Consider the following 12,817-nt stretch of genomic DNA (forward strand, 5'->3'; position numbering starts at 1 on the left):
CCCACGGCAGAGAACCCTTATTGACCACACACAAAAAATCTAATTTGAAGATGTGGGGAAATTCCCCCCCTTGGTGGCAATCTTTTTCTAGCATCATTTCCAAGCCACCATTGTATCAGACTCATAAACTTGCTTGTCCATTGCATTGTACTTGGTGTCGATAAAGCAAAGCTTTCCTTCTTTGTGTATCTTCTTGGTATACCAAAGCATAATATTTTTACTAATGTGAAGAAAAGTATCCAATTGTAGGCAAGGTCTTGCCACACGGGCAGTGTCTAATGCCTTACAAGGTCTGACAAATAGACTCTAGCAAGTGGAACTTGAGAACATATTCTTCGAGAGCACAAGCATCATACCATCCGCATAGAAAAGCAAGAGTATAATAATGAATATAAACTTCATGATTGAGTTCTTATGGTGAAACATGGCAAACATATTCAAAACTTTAAGTCAAGTAAAAAAGCCCCAAATTTTGACTGCCTGGTCAACTGCCTTTGACCGAAATAAGAAGAAATCTGCCTGTAGAGACAGAGATCAGCCGAAGGGTGGAATTCACCCTAATTATAGAGGCTATGAAGGGTATTTTGGTGGCAAAAGAAGCCCTAAATAGGAGAGAAGATCCTCTGGCTAGAAATCGTGCAATCTACCTCACGTCTTCGATTGGAGCTGCTATAAATTTGACTAATTTTTTCACATTTTCTCCTTGCTCAATGGACCAAATAAGCTAAAGTTTGAAAAAAACCTAGCTCATAAGGTAGTCCAACTATACCTAGAAGAGCTGGTCAAAATTTCACTTTAAGTTTGTCGAGCAACAATCGTGTCGGCATGGGCTATGTAGGTCATATTTCCCTAATTCCTCTGAACACAAAGTGTGCCCTATCAAGGGTAATCACAAGATGAAAGGGCTCATGAAATGGTGCAGCAAAGAGGGAGAAATGGGCAGAAGAGGGAAGCATGGAAGAAGAAGGTGGAGGGTGAAGGGGAAGATAATGACATGGCTCAAGGAGGATTAAGGAGGGAAGTATGGCTCTTATACCACATGTTGGAAATGCATGATGACAAGGTAGAGGCAACAAGAGGAACAATTAAGCTTGTTTATTCATTGAGAGAGTGTCATTATATAGACACTCGGTACATCCATAGATTACATTATATGTGAGCTCAATAGTGAGCATCTAGATCCACAATCATCTCCATGAATCTCTCAATCACACACCACACTCCTAGATTCACTCATTCACACCTACTAAACCGACACATCATCAGTCACACCTAACTTAGGCACACCTACACACCGTAGCTGCACCAAGCACACATAAAGACGAGAACTTCTACTGGCTCCCAAAGGACACAGTCTCCACCTCTACCTCATAGATCATTCCGAGACAAACTAAGAATGCAGATCCACCTCTCCAATCCCATTCTCCATCCACGAAGGGTCAAGCAAAAGGAAGACTAGTTTCCAAAGATGCAAATCAATGAAACGACAACGATGGCAACATTCCCGGTGGATACCAAAAAAGTTGCTAGAAGCTCAAGGGTTCTACCAAGGAAACACCTTCATATGGGTGCCCCAAATGCACAAGTCTCCAGTGTGTACCACTCAACGCCCTATATCATCCACGACAAAGACCGCAATAGTGCCACAAGAACCTGTCTCTAAAAAGGAGGTAGATACACAAGAACCTACTGTGGCAAGCTCACAGGCACATACGGCAAATATACGACCACAGGACTCTCCCTTGTACCCTCACGTGATCATGCTACGGGAATCAGCAAGACAAGCAATTATGACAGTTACACAAGAACTTGTCCCTAGAAAGGGGATAGTAACACAAGAGCCTACCGCTTTCAAAGGGAAAGGCGAGGCTCACTCGGTTCCGAAGTGCACCCCTTCAATCTCATCCTTGCCTTCTACTTCGACAACAATGCCAAACACGGTAGACCCATAAGAACTTGTCCCTAAAAAGGTGATAGACCCACAAGAACCTACCATTGTTCCTGTGCTACAACCACTAGATGAAAATGCCAATTCCCTCGTAACAAATTTTAGATCTCAATGGATTCCGCAAGTTTGTGCCAAGCTTCAGGCAGTGCTACAATCAGTTGAAGAAGGCACCAATGAACATGCGACACCACTTCTACAAGCTTCCTCAACGCTCTTTTTTTTTCTTTCAGATAAAAGAACTTCTATTGATCTTGTTAAAAAATGATCATACAAGTTGGCATATACCATAAAGGTGCCAACCATGAAAATCAACGAATAATTAAATGATGGCTGTCAGAAAGACTCTTGCTGCACTGCCAGAGATCCCAGCTCACTACCTACGGACTCTTTGTAATAGAGGCTAACAACAAGAGTGGAAAACTATACAACCATCTGATCCCTCTCTGGGTGATGATGTAGAAAACACTTGCAAGCCAAGCCTTGTAGAAACGTTCCCGTCGTGCAACGGTAGCTCGAGAACCTTGGAGAGCCTTGCTCCCAAATGGCACAAAGCATGAAGATGATGTCCTGCCAGATGGCTACCAAGGTGGTCGCCGACGGTGGAACAACGTGTTGGCCCATAACCCAGCTTGCTGAACGACCAACCCGGATGTTCCATTCCAAATGCTAGCTACTGTCTCCCACACGTCCTCCTCCGACAAAGGAAGAGGTCAATGACTAGTGGGAGGGGTCGCCTCATGAAACTCAGTGCTATGAATGCACAGGCCCTGTATCCTGTGTATGCTGGAGAGACCACGTCAATGGGAAAGGCATGGCCACCCTTTGACAACCAAGTAGCCATGCCCCACATGAAGTCCCTCTGCATGCCCTAAAGCCTCGCCACAATCCGAAGCGCTCCTTGCCATATCCTATGTGCTGCTAGACAACTCAAAAGTATACATAGATATGTATATATGTATATATATATATATATATCCTATGTGCTGCTAGACAACTCAAAAGTATACATAGATATGTATATATGTATATATGTATATATATCCTATGTGCTGCTAGACAACTCAAAAGTATACATAGATATGTATATATGTGTGTGTGTGTGTGTGTGTGTATCATATGTATACATGTGTATACATATGTATACATGTGTATACATATGTATACATGTGTATACATATGTATACATGTGTATACATATGTATACATGTGTATACATATACATACATGTATATATATATATACATATATATATATATATATACATATATATACATGTATATGTATACATATGTATATATATGTATACATATATGTATATATATATATATATATATATATATATGTATAGATATGTATATATATATATATACATATGTATACATACATACATATATGTATACATATGTATATATATATATATACATATGTATACATACATATATATATATGTATACATATGTATATATATAATGTATCCTGTCCTGCAATCATTGCACGATATATATATATATATATATATATATATATATCCTGTCATGCAATCATTACTTTTTCCGTATAAGATATTACATGGCTATGCCATTCTCATGTGTGTAAAAGTGACCCAGCTGTACATTTGAGGACAAAACTAGTTTTGCACTTGTGTAATCCTGCAACTTAACCAGTTTCTATCCATGTTCTTGTTTGGATGCCAACAGCTTCAAGAAGCATAAATGTTCCTTTTCATGATATCCATAGAAATGAAATTTGTAAAGTGATTGATCCTAGCACAGCACAATTGCCCTGTTTTGCTACCTGTGTTGGAAGAATCCAAAACAATGCCTGCAACAAGACCTACCCCACGTACAACTTCAAGAACATGCGACCTTCCTTACCTTCAAAAAGCAGTGGCAATAACTGCCTTTCCATATTGATAGATACAAGTTAGTCCAGTCTGGTGCGTAATGAAAAGTAGGTTTGAAACAAATCCTCGTGCCGGCAATGCTTGTGTACAACTTTGAAAACTTCAGAAAGCAACTTCGGAAATCTATTCCTGAAGTAATTCTCAAAGCCTTCTGGAATTGGACCTACTAATTGCTGCATACCAAAGCAAGAATAGTTTAAAATGCAAAACTTACGGTAATTTGCTTGTATACGAACTGAAATGTAGGGAAAGATAAAGCCCTTTACTACAGACTTTATTACGACATATTCAAAGAACTGTGCACGTAAGTAGAGCATTTTACCTGCACACCTTGAGGCAGCTCCCTGTAATGATTTGACTTGTTACGAATAACCCTTAATAAGTCTCGCACACTGCTGTAATTATATCGCCTGTAGCGCCCAAGGTTTTCTAGAAAAACACTATCTAGTTTCTCATCCCAAGGACACCCAAGAGCAACTGATGATGATGCTTCCAGATCTTCCATAAGCGGGGAATGATTTTCCCTGTCCTCTAGTTCAACCCTGTCGCTAGCATCACGAAGGAATGATAGTCTCTTTTCACAACTCCAAAAGAGAGGGTGCACCATTACTTCTTTCACAGTAGGTCTGTGGGGCATCTTCCAATAAACAAGCACAGAATGTATCACGATTCTTTTGTACAATTAAATTTGCTGTACAAATCTCCAAAGTAGGTCAATTTGTTGGGGTCATGCATGCGTGTGTGTGTGTCCCCACATTTTTTGGATTGTGTGTGCATGCCTACAAACTTAACCCCTCGTATATCTGATGCCTAGGCATCACAGTCTCCCAAGACAGGCAAATCACAGGGTAACATTTTCAGTTTACAGAACATTGAATAAAATACAAAATAATACAGAAATGTCTTTCATGTATTCACATCACTTGCAGCATGCCACCATAAGGCAAAAACAGTAAAATTTAACACAAGCATCACTTGCCCCACAAATTTAATATTTTACGTCAAGGGATCACAAAAAAAGTGAAGATGACACAATGTCCAAAAGTACAAACTGACACATGAAAACATGAAATGTGGAGGTGTCATCTTTAGGACAAGAGATCCCCACACGTATGATTACAAAGGTAATGACTAGCTCAACCATGTGACATGAACAACTAGGCTTGCAGCTGTTAGCAGAAGGCGGAACCAGCAGGTCATGGAGGCACCTGCATGGAGGATATGGAGGGGCAGCAGAAGGGCTGGATAGGGCCTGGCATTGGCCTTTATATAGGGCTGGAAGGCAGCCACCAGCCAACCATCTGGTCAGTTGGTTAGGGCTGCAGCCAACCAGGCCAGTTGGCCCATTTAGGGCTGGCTGGTCGGTCAGTTTGAAGGGGCCTTGGGCCCTATTAAAGGAGAGGCCCTGAGCCTCATTTTGGCATCCAGCACTCCAGCAAGACTGAGCAGACAGGAGCAGCCAGCAAGTCTCTCCCTTGGGCCTCAACACTAGAAGTGAAGGTGAGCCAGAGGTGTGCTGCAGACTGAGTTTACAGGGCTGAACCTTAGGCTGTCTATCAGGGCAGCAAGAAGCTGAGATCTGGACGGAGAGTCTACATACGCTCAAGGAGGAGCACATGGGCTCAAGTCTAGAGATATCCGACAGATAGTAGAAGTACGTGGTGGTAAGATTAAAGGACCACACTCTAGTGGGACTTTGGATCGATTTCTCTTTTGTATTATGTCCACAGCTTTGGACGGAAATATATATTCTTTTGGTAGCTTCTTTATCTGGCTGGATCATTGTTTATTGATGAGTCTGCGCATCTATTTGATGCACATAAGTTTAAGAAGTACTCCCCACACACAACTGTGTGGGCTCCTGGGCTATTCTATCAGTCTTCCGCTGTGCGTACCCTTTGTTGGTCGATATCTAACAGAACCAGTAAATGGCATTGAATTATTTCTTGGGAAGCATCAGTTCTTCATACTGGCTCTAGGTTTACAGTGTATTCTCTCTCTGCTTTGTACCCTTGTATACTCGCATCATGGTGTTCTGCATTCATTCCCTTCTATGCCTTTGCACTACAGCACTTCTTGTACACCATCCCTTCTTTGTGCATTCATACTACATCCCTACTAACCTGTACCAGGTTTTCCTGTACCTGTGCACATCACATGACATATCGCATCACTCTCTATTTCTTTCATGCCATTAAGTAGGAAGTAGTCCCCTCGCACCAATGGCCTTAGGCCTCCAATAATACTTCCACAACAGAAGGAACCTCCACCTCGGACACGGCCTCAAAAGCAAGACGAGAATGAGCCATGTCGATGATGGACAGATTTTTGAGCTAAAGCTAAGATAAGATCATCATCTAAAGATGTAGCACCAACAAGACTATCCCAACTCTAGTCACAAAAACTGTAAGCATCATCTGAGGTCTCCTCAGCATGTTGGACAATAGTAAAATGTGTATAGTATATTGATTGGAATACTATGACATGTAGCATGGTATAAGTGTATTACCTCCATGTCAGAGGTTAAATCAATAGAGTCCAAGTACCTTAAGGACTGCTTAAGGTAGAAAATATATATATATATATACACACACGTACATACATACATATATGTGTGTGTGTGTGCACTGTGTGACACACACAAACACATATATAATGGTAGAAACCAAGTAGAAGAACTGCCAACACATGTCAGTGAACAATCTCTCAGGTAGGTAACCTGGCTTCGCTACTGCACCCTTTGCAATGGATGCTCCTCTTTTCCCATGTGTCTCTATGTAGGCTTCAGTAGCTGCTGAAAGGTAGAGCACTCCTGCAAAGTTATGCTCCTGAGTTCCTCTGACATAGCTCCATCCTATGCACGTCCTTATGCTCTCCTACAGGTTGTAGGCATGCACCTACATATGCTCTAGAATGCTTTGGAATGCTGGGACATTTGCTCTTGCAAGAACCTTTTTCACCCCTCTGATCACTGGTCAGAGATGATCAGCAGGCGGAAAATATATGGATAGATGGAATCCCAAATGGATGGATCTATGGAAAGGTGGAACCCCAAATGGGGGCCCAATGACTTGGTCTGTATTCCAGCAGCCTGGTGAGGGTCGACTGACCAACCTGGTAGCCTACTCAGTCTGGCGCACTGCCAGGCACGCAGACACGTTTGTGGCTTATCCTCTGTCCCGACCTGCTTTCTTGCCAGCCAATATCAGTCCTACTGTGTCATACCATATCTGCAGCCCTTCATTGGACGACCTGAACAGACCAATTAGGCTGCCTTTGAGACCTATGAATTGGTCTACTATTGGTGCCATTCCTGCCCATATTCAGGGCCTACACTAGCCAGCATGAATGCTTTTCTCTAGAGCCTCTGCCAGCCATTGCTATTGGCCCGAACATATACTCAACCAATGTTGGTGACGAGGGTGGCCCATGTGGCTTGCTAAAACTAATCAAAAAAGGAGATCTATGTGCTCATCCTATGCTGTGTGTCATCCTCCCCCATGTCCTCCTCATATGGCGTCTCACAATTTGTGAGGTGACCCTAATATTCCAACACCCCTAATCACTGACCCAACGCCCTCCCTTGCTGTCATGCAACCTCAATAGGCCCAATTCTCACCCTCTCCCCCCCACCCTTGCTACCGTTGCACCCCACACAGCCCCCCAATCTCTTTCACTTGCCCCCTCCCTTAATACCATAAATTTGACCCCCTAGTACCATACAATCTCAAGCCCCTCCCCCTCTCATTCTCATTTCCCCCCCTTGTTGCAGTACAGTCCTAGGCAACCCCCACCCCTCGCTCTAAAATTTACTTTTCCCACTGCTAACAGTAACGCCCTAGCCAAACCCCTTTTACCCCTCCAAATCCCCGTACCCCTCCACTCCCTTTCCACAATAGAGCCCTTTCTTCCTCCATCTCTAGCTTTAGAACTTGGCTATGCCATAAAGAAGGGAAAATTTTCAAGCATAGCTCCCCAAACACACAATATTTGCAGCCTTTCAATCCATAATGAGTTCATAGAGCCTTGCTTCACAATCAAATCCAACAGAACAATCAAAGGGTTTCAAATGACATGATGAAAGCCATCCAAAATGATAGGTGGGACTGTCAGACCTACCATCATGATTAGTTTTGATGGTGCATGATTAGTTTTGATGGTGACCGCATACAGGTGGATGCTCCCATTAGTTCCCATCACACTGCCTCCGCCTATTCATTTTCAGTTCATGGCAGCTCTGATTATACACCTTCTACTAGATACAAGGCAACATCTCAAGGAGAGTCGTTCCAATCAAGGCGGCATTGATTAGACCCCTTCTATGAGACACAAGGCAGGATCTCAGGGGATGGTTGAGAAGGGTCATTCTGTCTTCCCGAAACTCCGGGTGGTTTTCAAACTTTTGTTGACCCCAATCTCCATCTTTTGAAAGATTATCCCCAGCGGAGATTGGAGCCTCATTCATCTTGACAGGATTGACCTTCATTGTCCTCTTGCATATAACATTCATCTAGTCCTATGACATTGCCACGGACACATTTGAGTTTTTTATGGTCAATCTAGTGTTTACTTGTGTCTTTGCACCCTCCCCATCTAATAGTCATTGTGTTGAATCTCTTCAACTCACTGCATTTCTCTAGCTTTGTAAATTTCTTGGAGGGAGGAAGATTTTCACAAGGTCATTAAATAGGAAAGAGAGAGGACGTATTGACTAGATATTTCTTTGCATGCTTGTACTCTAGCCGTGGCCACAAAGAGTGTCCATCTTTCTCTTCTCACAACCACTCCTTATGGCTTTGCTTCTCTCTTTCATTCCACCTTTCATGGCACTGTATGAAAGAGAAAAGGAACAACAACTACACGCGTGGACCACATCCCACCTATCTGCTATTACATTAGTGGTAAGCAGCTCATCCCCTATCGTTAAAGGTCATCTTCCCTCTCCTCATCGGTCTCATCCATCTTTTCCCCTGGTTCCCCAGCCTCATCTACACCCTCTTCTCCATATCTCCCACCTTCTTCTTAAAGAACCTCTATTTCAATTTATCTTCACCATGGGTTTCTCTTCCATCTGCTCCATCACCTCTAGGGCCATGTGCCATCCCTACTCTCATGTTGCCCTGGTGGGATTCATTGATACTACTACAGTGATCCCCTCGTCATAGGTGCCTTCCACGTTACTAGAGCGCTTGGAAACTACTTAGGATTTGTTGGACTGGCCAAACTTTCTCGAGGTTTTCCCAATCCTGTTGTCGCAACATTAGAGCTAGTTTCTCCTATGGAGGGTACCATGTCAAATGCAATCGCCTGTGTTGTGTCTGGCTACTCTCTAGACCAATAATGCAGGACCACTTGTGACATGCCAAGATGATAGTCCCATTCTAGAGCAGGATGCCATTATTGCCCCGATGCACATGCCTCAACACACACTCATGCCCCTCTTTACTCTCAATAGGAAGGTGGCCACTTGACTTAGGGGTGGCCTTAGTGCATCTGGAAGTCACTAGTAGTGAGCTATACATGAGACATCGATTTGGCATCCCATGATTGTGTTGAGTATGTTACCGTAAGGAGATTTTAACTTCCAAGTAGTCTGTAGTCGTTGGAAGGTAGGCCACTACTTCTTGGGTATTGGGGGAGGCTTGATAGGTTTGGGCACACCAGGGTGCTAAAATACTCACTGGTAAATCGCAGGGAATCTGCACTTATCTTGGGTATAAATAGGTGGGTCTCTGCTCACAAAGCCGTTTTTTAACATTTCTCATAATTTCATTTCCCAAAAAGCTCCTTGTTGTCTGAAAAACATTGATGATCAATCAGCCATGACATGACAACCTTAAGTACACCATACTGTAGATGATATGATGTCTTTTCTTTTGCAAGGCAAACTGATATGATGTCTGTCATGGCATTAAAGTTTCAACTGTTTAGTGCTTAACCTGTAAGAGACATTCCCATTGTTTGAGTTTTAAAAAACATTATTTTTTCAAACGAATTTTAAAAATGCCAAAAATGCCTAGGATACCTGTTATGGCTAGAGCTGTGACTTACACTCATCAATGAATAGTAGTGCATAGTTATGTGTAACAGGAATTTCAACAAGCACCTCACAACAATAACAATGCAACAGGTATTACGGTTACCTTTTCATCGGATCCATCTCAAGTAACCTTGACAGTAAATGCACAGCCTCAGGTATGTGCTCAATAGGGAAGAGATCCAGTTCCCCCTTCAAAATGTTGCTGTCACGTTCAAAGCGTGGACCAAAAGGGTGATAACCTCCACTTATACAGAAAAAGAATACACAGCCAAGGCTAAACAAATCCACAGCCCGCGTTTGCCGCTGATGCAGTAATTGTTCAGGAGCTTGCCAACCTGAACTTCCCAAGCCTACACACACAATACACTCCAATCTGAACATAAAGCTTGAAAAACAAAAGTATTTATTGAAATCACCAAACATGGAAAAGAGAGTAGACAAAAATAAAAGCTGCTGGACTGCTGGAAAATCAATGAAAAATTAGCATTAAATATTATACAAGGCAGATGTCACCGTCTTATCATTCCAGCAATCATACTAGGACATTCATCGATTCCACTCAACTTTCCCAAACTTGGAGGGTTTGCAGCCTACCCCAACTTTTTGACAACTTAGCAAAAGCAATACAAAGGCTTTTGGATCTTATAAGCTGAGATATCCTTTGATGCACACACACGAATAAAATACACTTCAGATAGCAAATTTTGCAATTAGCATAGACTTCACAGATTCAAATCAAAAGAAAAAAAACTTAATAAGGATAATCGAAAGCATTAGTCAAAGAGCTTTTCTATGCTGAAATTAGGCATTTTGGCACAATTTGGAAGATATCATGCTGTGATCTACATCCTCAGACGTGATGTCTTGATAGTCCATGACTGAGGGTACTGATCTTTGGAAGGAGATAGTGGATCCTTGGCAACACGACCACAGCGTAGAGAAGCACATGGCCATGATGCAATTAGCCATCAAGGAGACTTCCAAGTGGGTGGATGTAGTGAAACAAGAACCTGAAATGGCAACCGTTTCAGCCACCCTCCTTCAGCAGCAGCAGAGGGCTAGTAAGGCTCTCAACATCTGAGTACACGGGATTCCCCTCACTCACTTCACCATCTTGGGGGTATAGGAGCAAGGGATTGAGGGAGACTGAAACTTTTCATTTCTTTCAAACTTCATTTACTGCAAAAATACTCTCTCTCTCAGCACTAGGGCCCAGGATAAATTGTCAGGCTGGACCCCCCCCGAAGGTCTTTATTCATAAAGAGATAATCTGACTACAGAGTTCAGCGTAGAGCTGGTTCTTACAAAATTCAAAACGTGAATAGTTTAACAAGAGCTCAAGGCTCATTCATTTGGCAACATGCCACTTGTCAAAACAATTAACTAAATTTTAGTTACATGCCACAAAGGGCAAAGCTCTAGGGTCTTCATAGGCCCTTGGTCACACAGAGACCTCCTGGCTGCATATAGAGCTCCAAAGCGCTTGGGTTCTCAACCCCGTTTGGTACCTGCAATAATAAACTAAACGCACAACCATAGCACCCATTAAAGGTTAGCGCTTTGCATGCAAATAATGATCTGTGGACTAATCCTAGTCATTGTGGGCGTCCCCACCAAGCAAACATGTGCACATAACATAGAACACAATTCTTGGTTGACCGAGGTCAACCCTCTTGGTCATAATTAAGAGGCTTGACCATCGGCCAGAGCGCCCTAATTATGGCCAGGTCTCTCCAACCGAAGTTGGCGCACCTTGGTTAATGAAGTTAACCCTCTTGGCGTAAGCCAAGTCTCGTTGACCGAAATTAACACTCTCTAAGCGAAGTCAACGCCTTGGTTCTTTGGCTAACCATGGTTAACCATCTTGGACGAAACCCAATCTCCCTAACTCGGGTTAGGCTTACTTAACCGACGTTAAGTATCATTGACCGAAGTCAATACTTTGACCAAATAAATATAACTCTTTAAATATAATGAAATAAATGAAGAACTCAATAATTATGATCAATAGATGGTGAACTTGAACTTTGACTTTGAAGTACTTGCAGCTTGGTGACATCCCCTTAGCTTCTATTCAGTTGACCTCAACTGCAAAGCTTCCTTGTAAATATCCAAAAGCTGTGGATGATCAGATAACATATCTTCATCCATCCACTTCGCACACTGTTAAACCCACCTTTTGGTGCAAATCTACTTGATGTTACTGCCTCTCATGCATGCCCAATAGTTTTAGAGATCAATTGGGAAAGGCAATTGAGGGATGAGTATAATAGATGGGACCTAATTCACAGAAGGGCAATGAGCATTTTATCAAGACTTCAAACACATCCATCTAGACCGGTAGCCATTCCATTGATAGATCACCCTCAACTATCATGCCTACCTGCACCCCCACCAAAGATTGTCCCAACACCTCTCCATGAAGATTGGAGAGCAATTGTGTTGGATCTGAATGGTCTTCTGGTAAAGACCGTAGAGTCCTTTCATGGAGAATCACCCCCAGTAGCAACTCTTTCTCATAGATTCCCACATGTCTCTTTGCATCCCGGAGTCTCCTGCCCTCATAGGCCACTACATGACCATTCTAATGCAATGCAGCCCCAACACATCTCCCCACAAGCATCACAATCCACATCAAATGGTTGATACAAGTCTGGAACTATCAAGATTGGCTTTGTGGTCGGCTTCTCTTTGATTGTGGTGAATGCTTTCTTTTGTGGAATTCCCCATCTTAAAGCTGCATTTTTCTTAGTGAGGTCGTGAAGTGGAGCGATAAATCTTCTGTGGTAGAAACACAGGCCTATGAAACTACGGACTTCATGCACAGTCTTCAGCTCTAACCATTCTTGCCGAGCTGGTGATGTCCTACAAATAACCATTACTTGAGGCTCAGAAACTGCAGACTTTATTTCTTTTCCAACAGAAC

The 12,817-nt window shown here is 42.6% G+C and overlaps 1 protein-coding gene across 1 annotated transcript in view; it reads right to left on the minus strand.

Moving 5' to 3' along the window:
- Positions 1-3,536: 3,536 nt before the first annotated feature.
- The window catches only part of LOC147894818 (serine/threonine-protein kinase/endoribonuclease IRE1b-like), a 34,954-nt gene continuing 25,673 nt past the window's right edge, over positions 3,537-12,817 (minus strand). The window contains exons 5-7 of the mRNA XM_087384742.1: positions 9,995-10,241; positions 4,174-4,477; positions 3,537-4,024 (exon numbers count right to left, since the gene is read on the minus strand). Coding sequence (XP_087240868.1) covers positions 3,872-4,024; positions 4,174-4,477; positions 9,995-10,241 — 704 coding nt within the window. The 3' untranslated portion in view covers positions 3,537-3,871. The remainder of the gene's footprint in view (positions 4,025-4,173; positions 4,478-9,994; positions 10,242-12,817) is intronic.

Source organism: Dipteris shenzhenensis, chromosome 14 (genome assembly GCF_047967505.1).
Source record: "Dipteris shenzhenensis isolate YYH24624 ecotype China chromosome 14, Dip_SZ_1.0, whole genome shotgun sequence".
In the NCBI taxonomy this organism is placed as follows: domain Eukaryota; kingdom Viridiplantae; phylum Streptophyta; class Polypodiopsida; order Gleicheniales; family Dipteridaceae; genus Dipteris; species Dipteris shenzhenensis.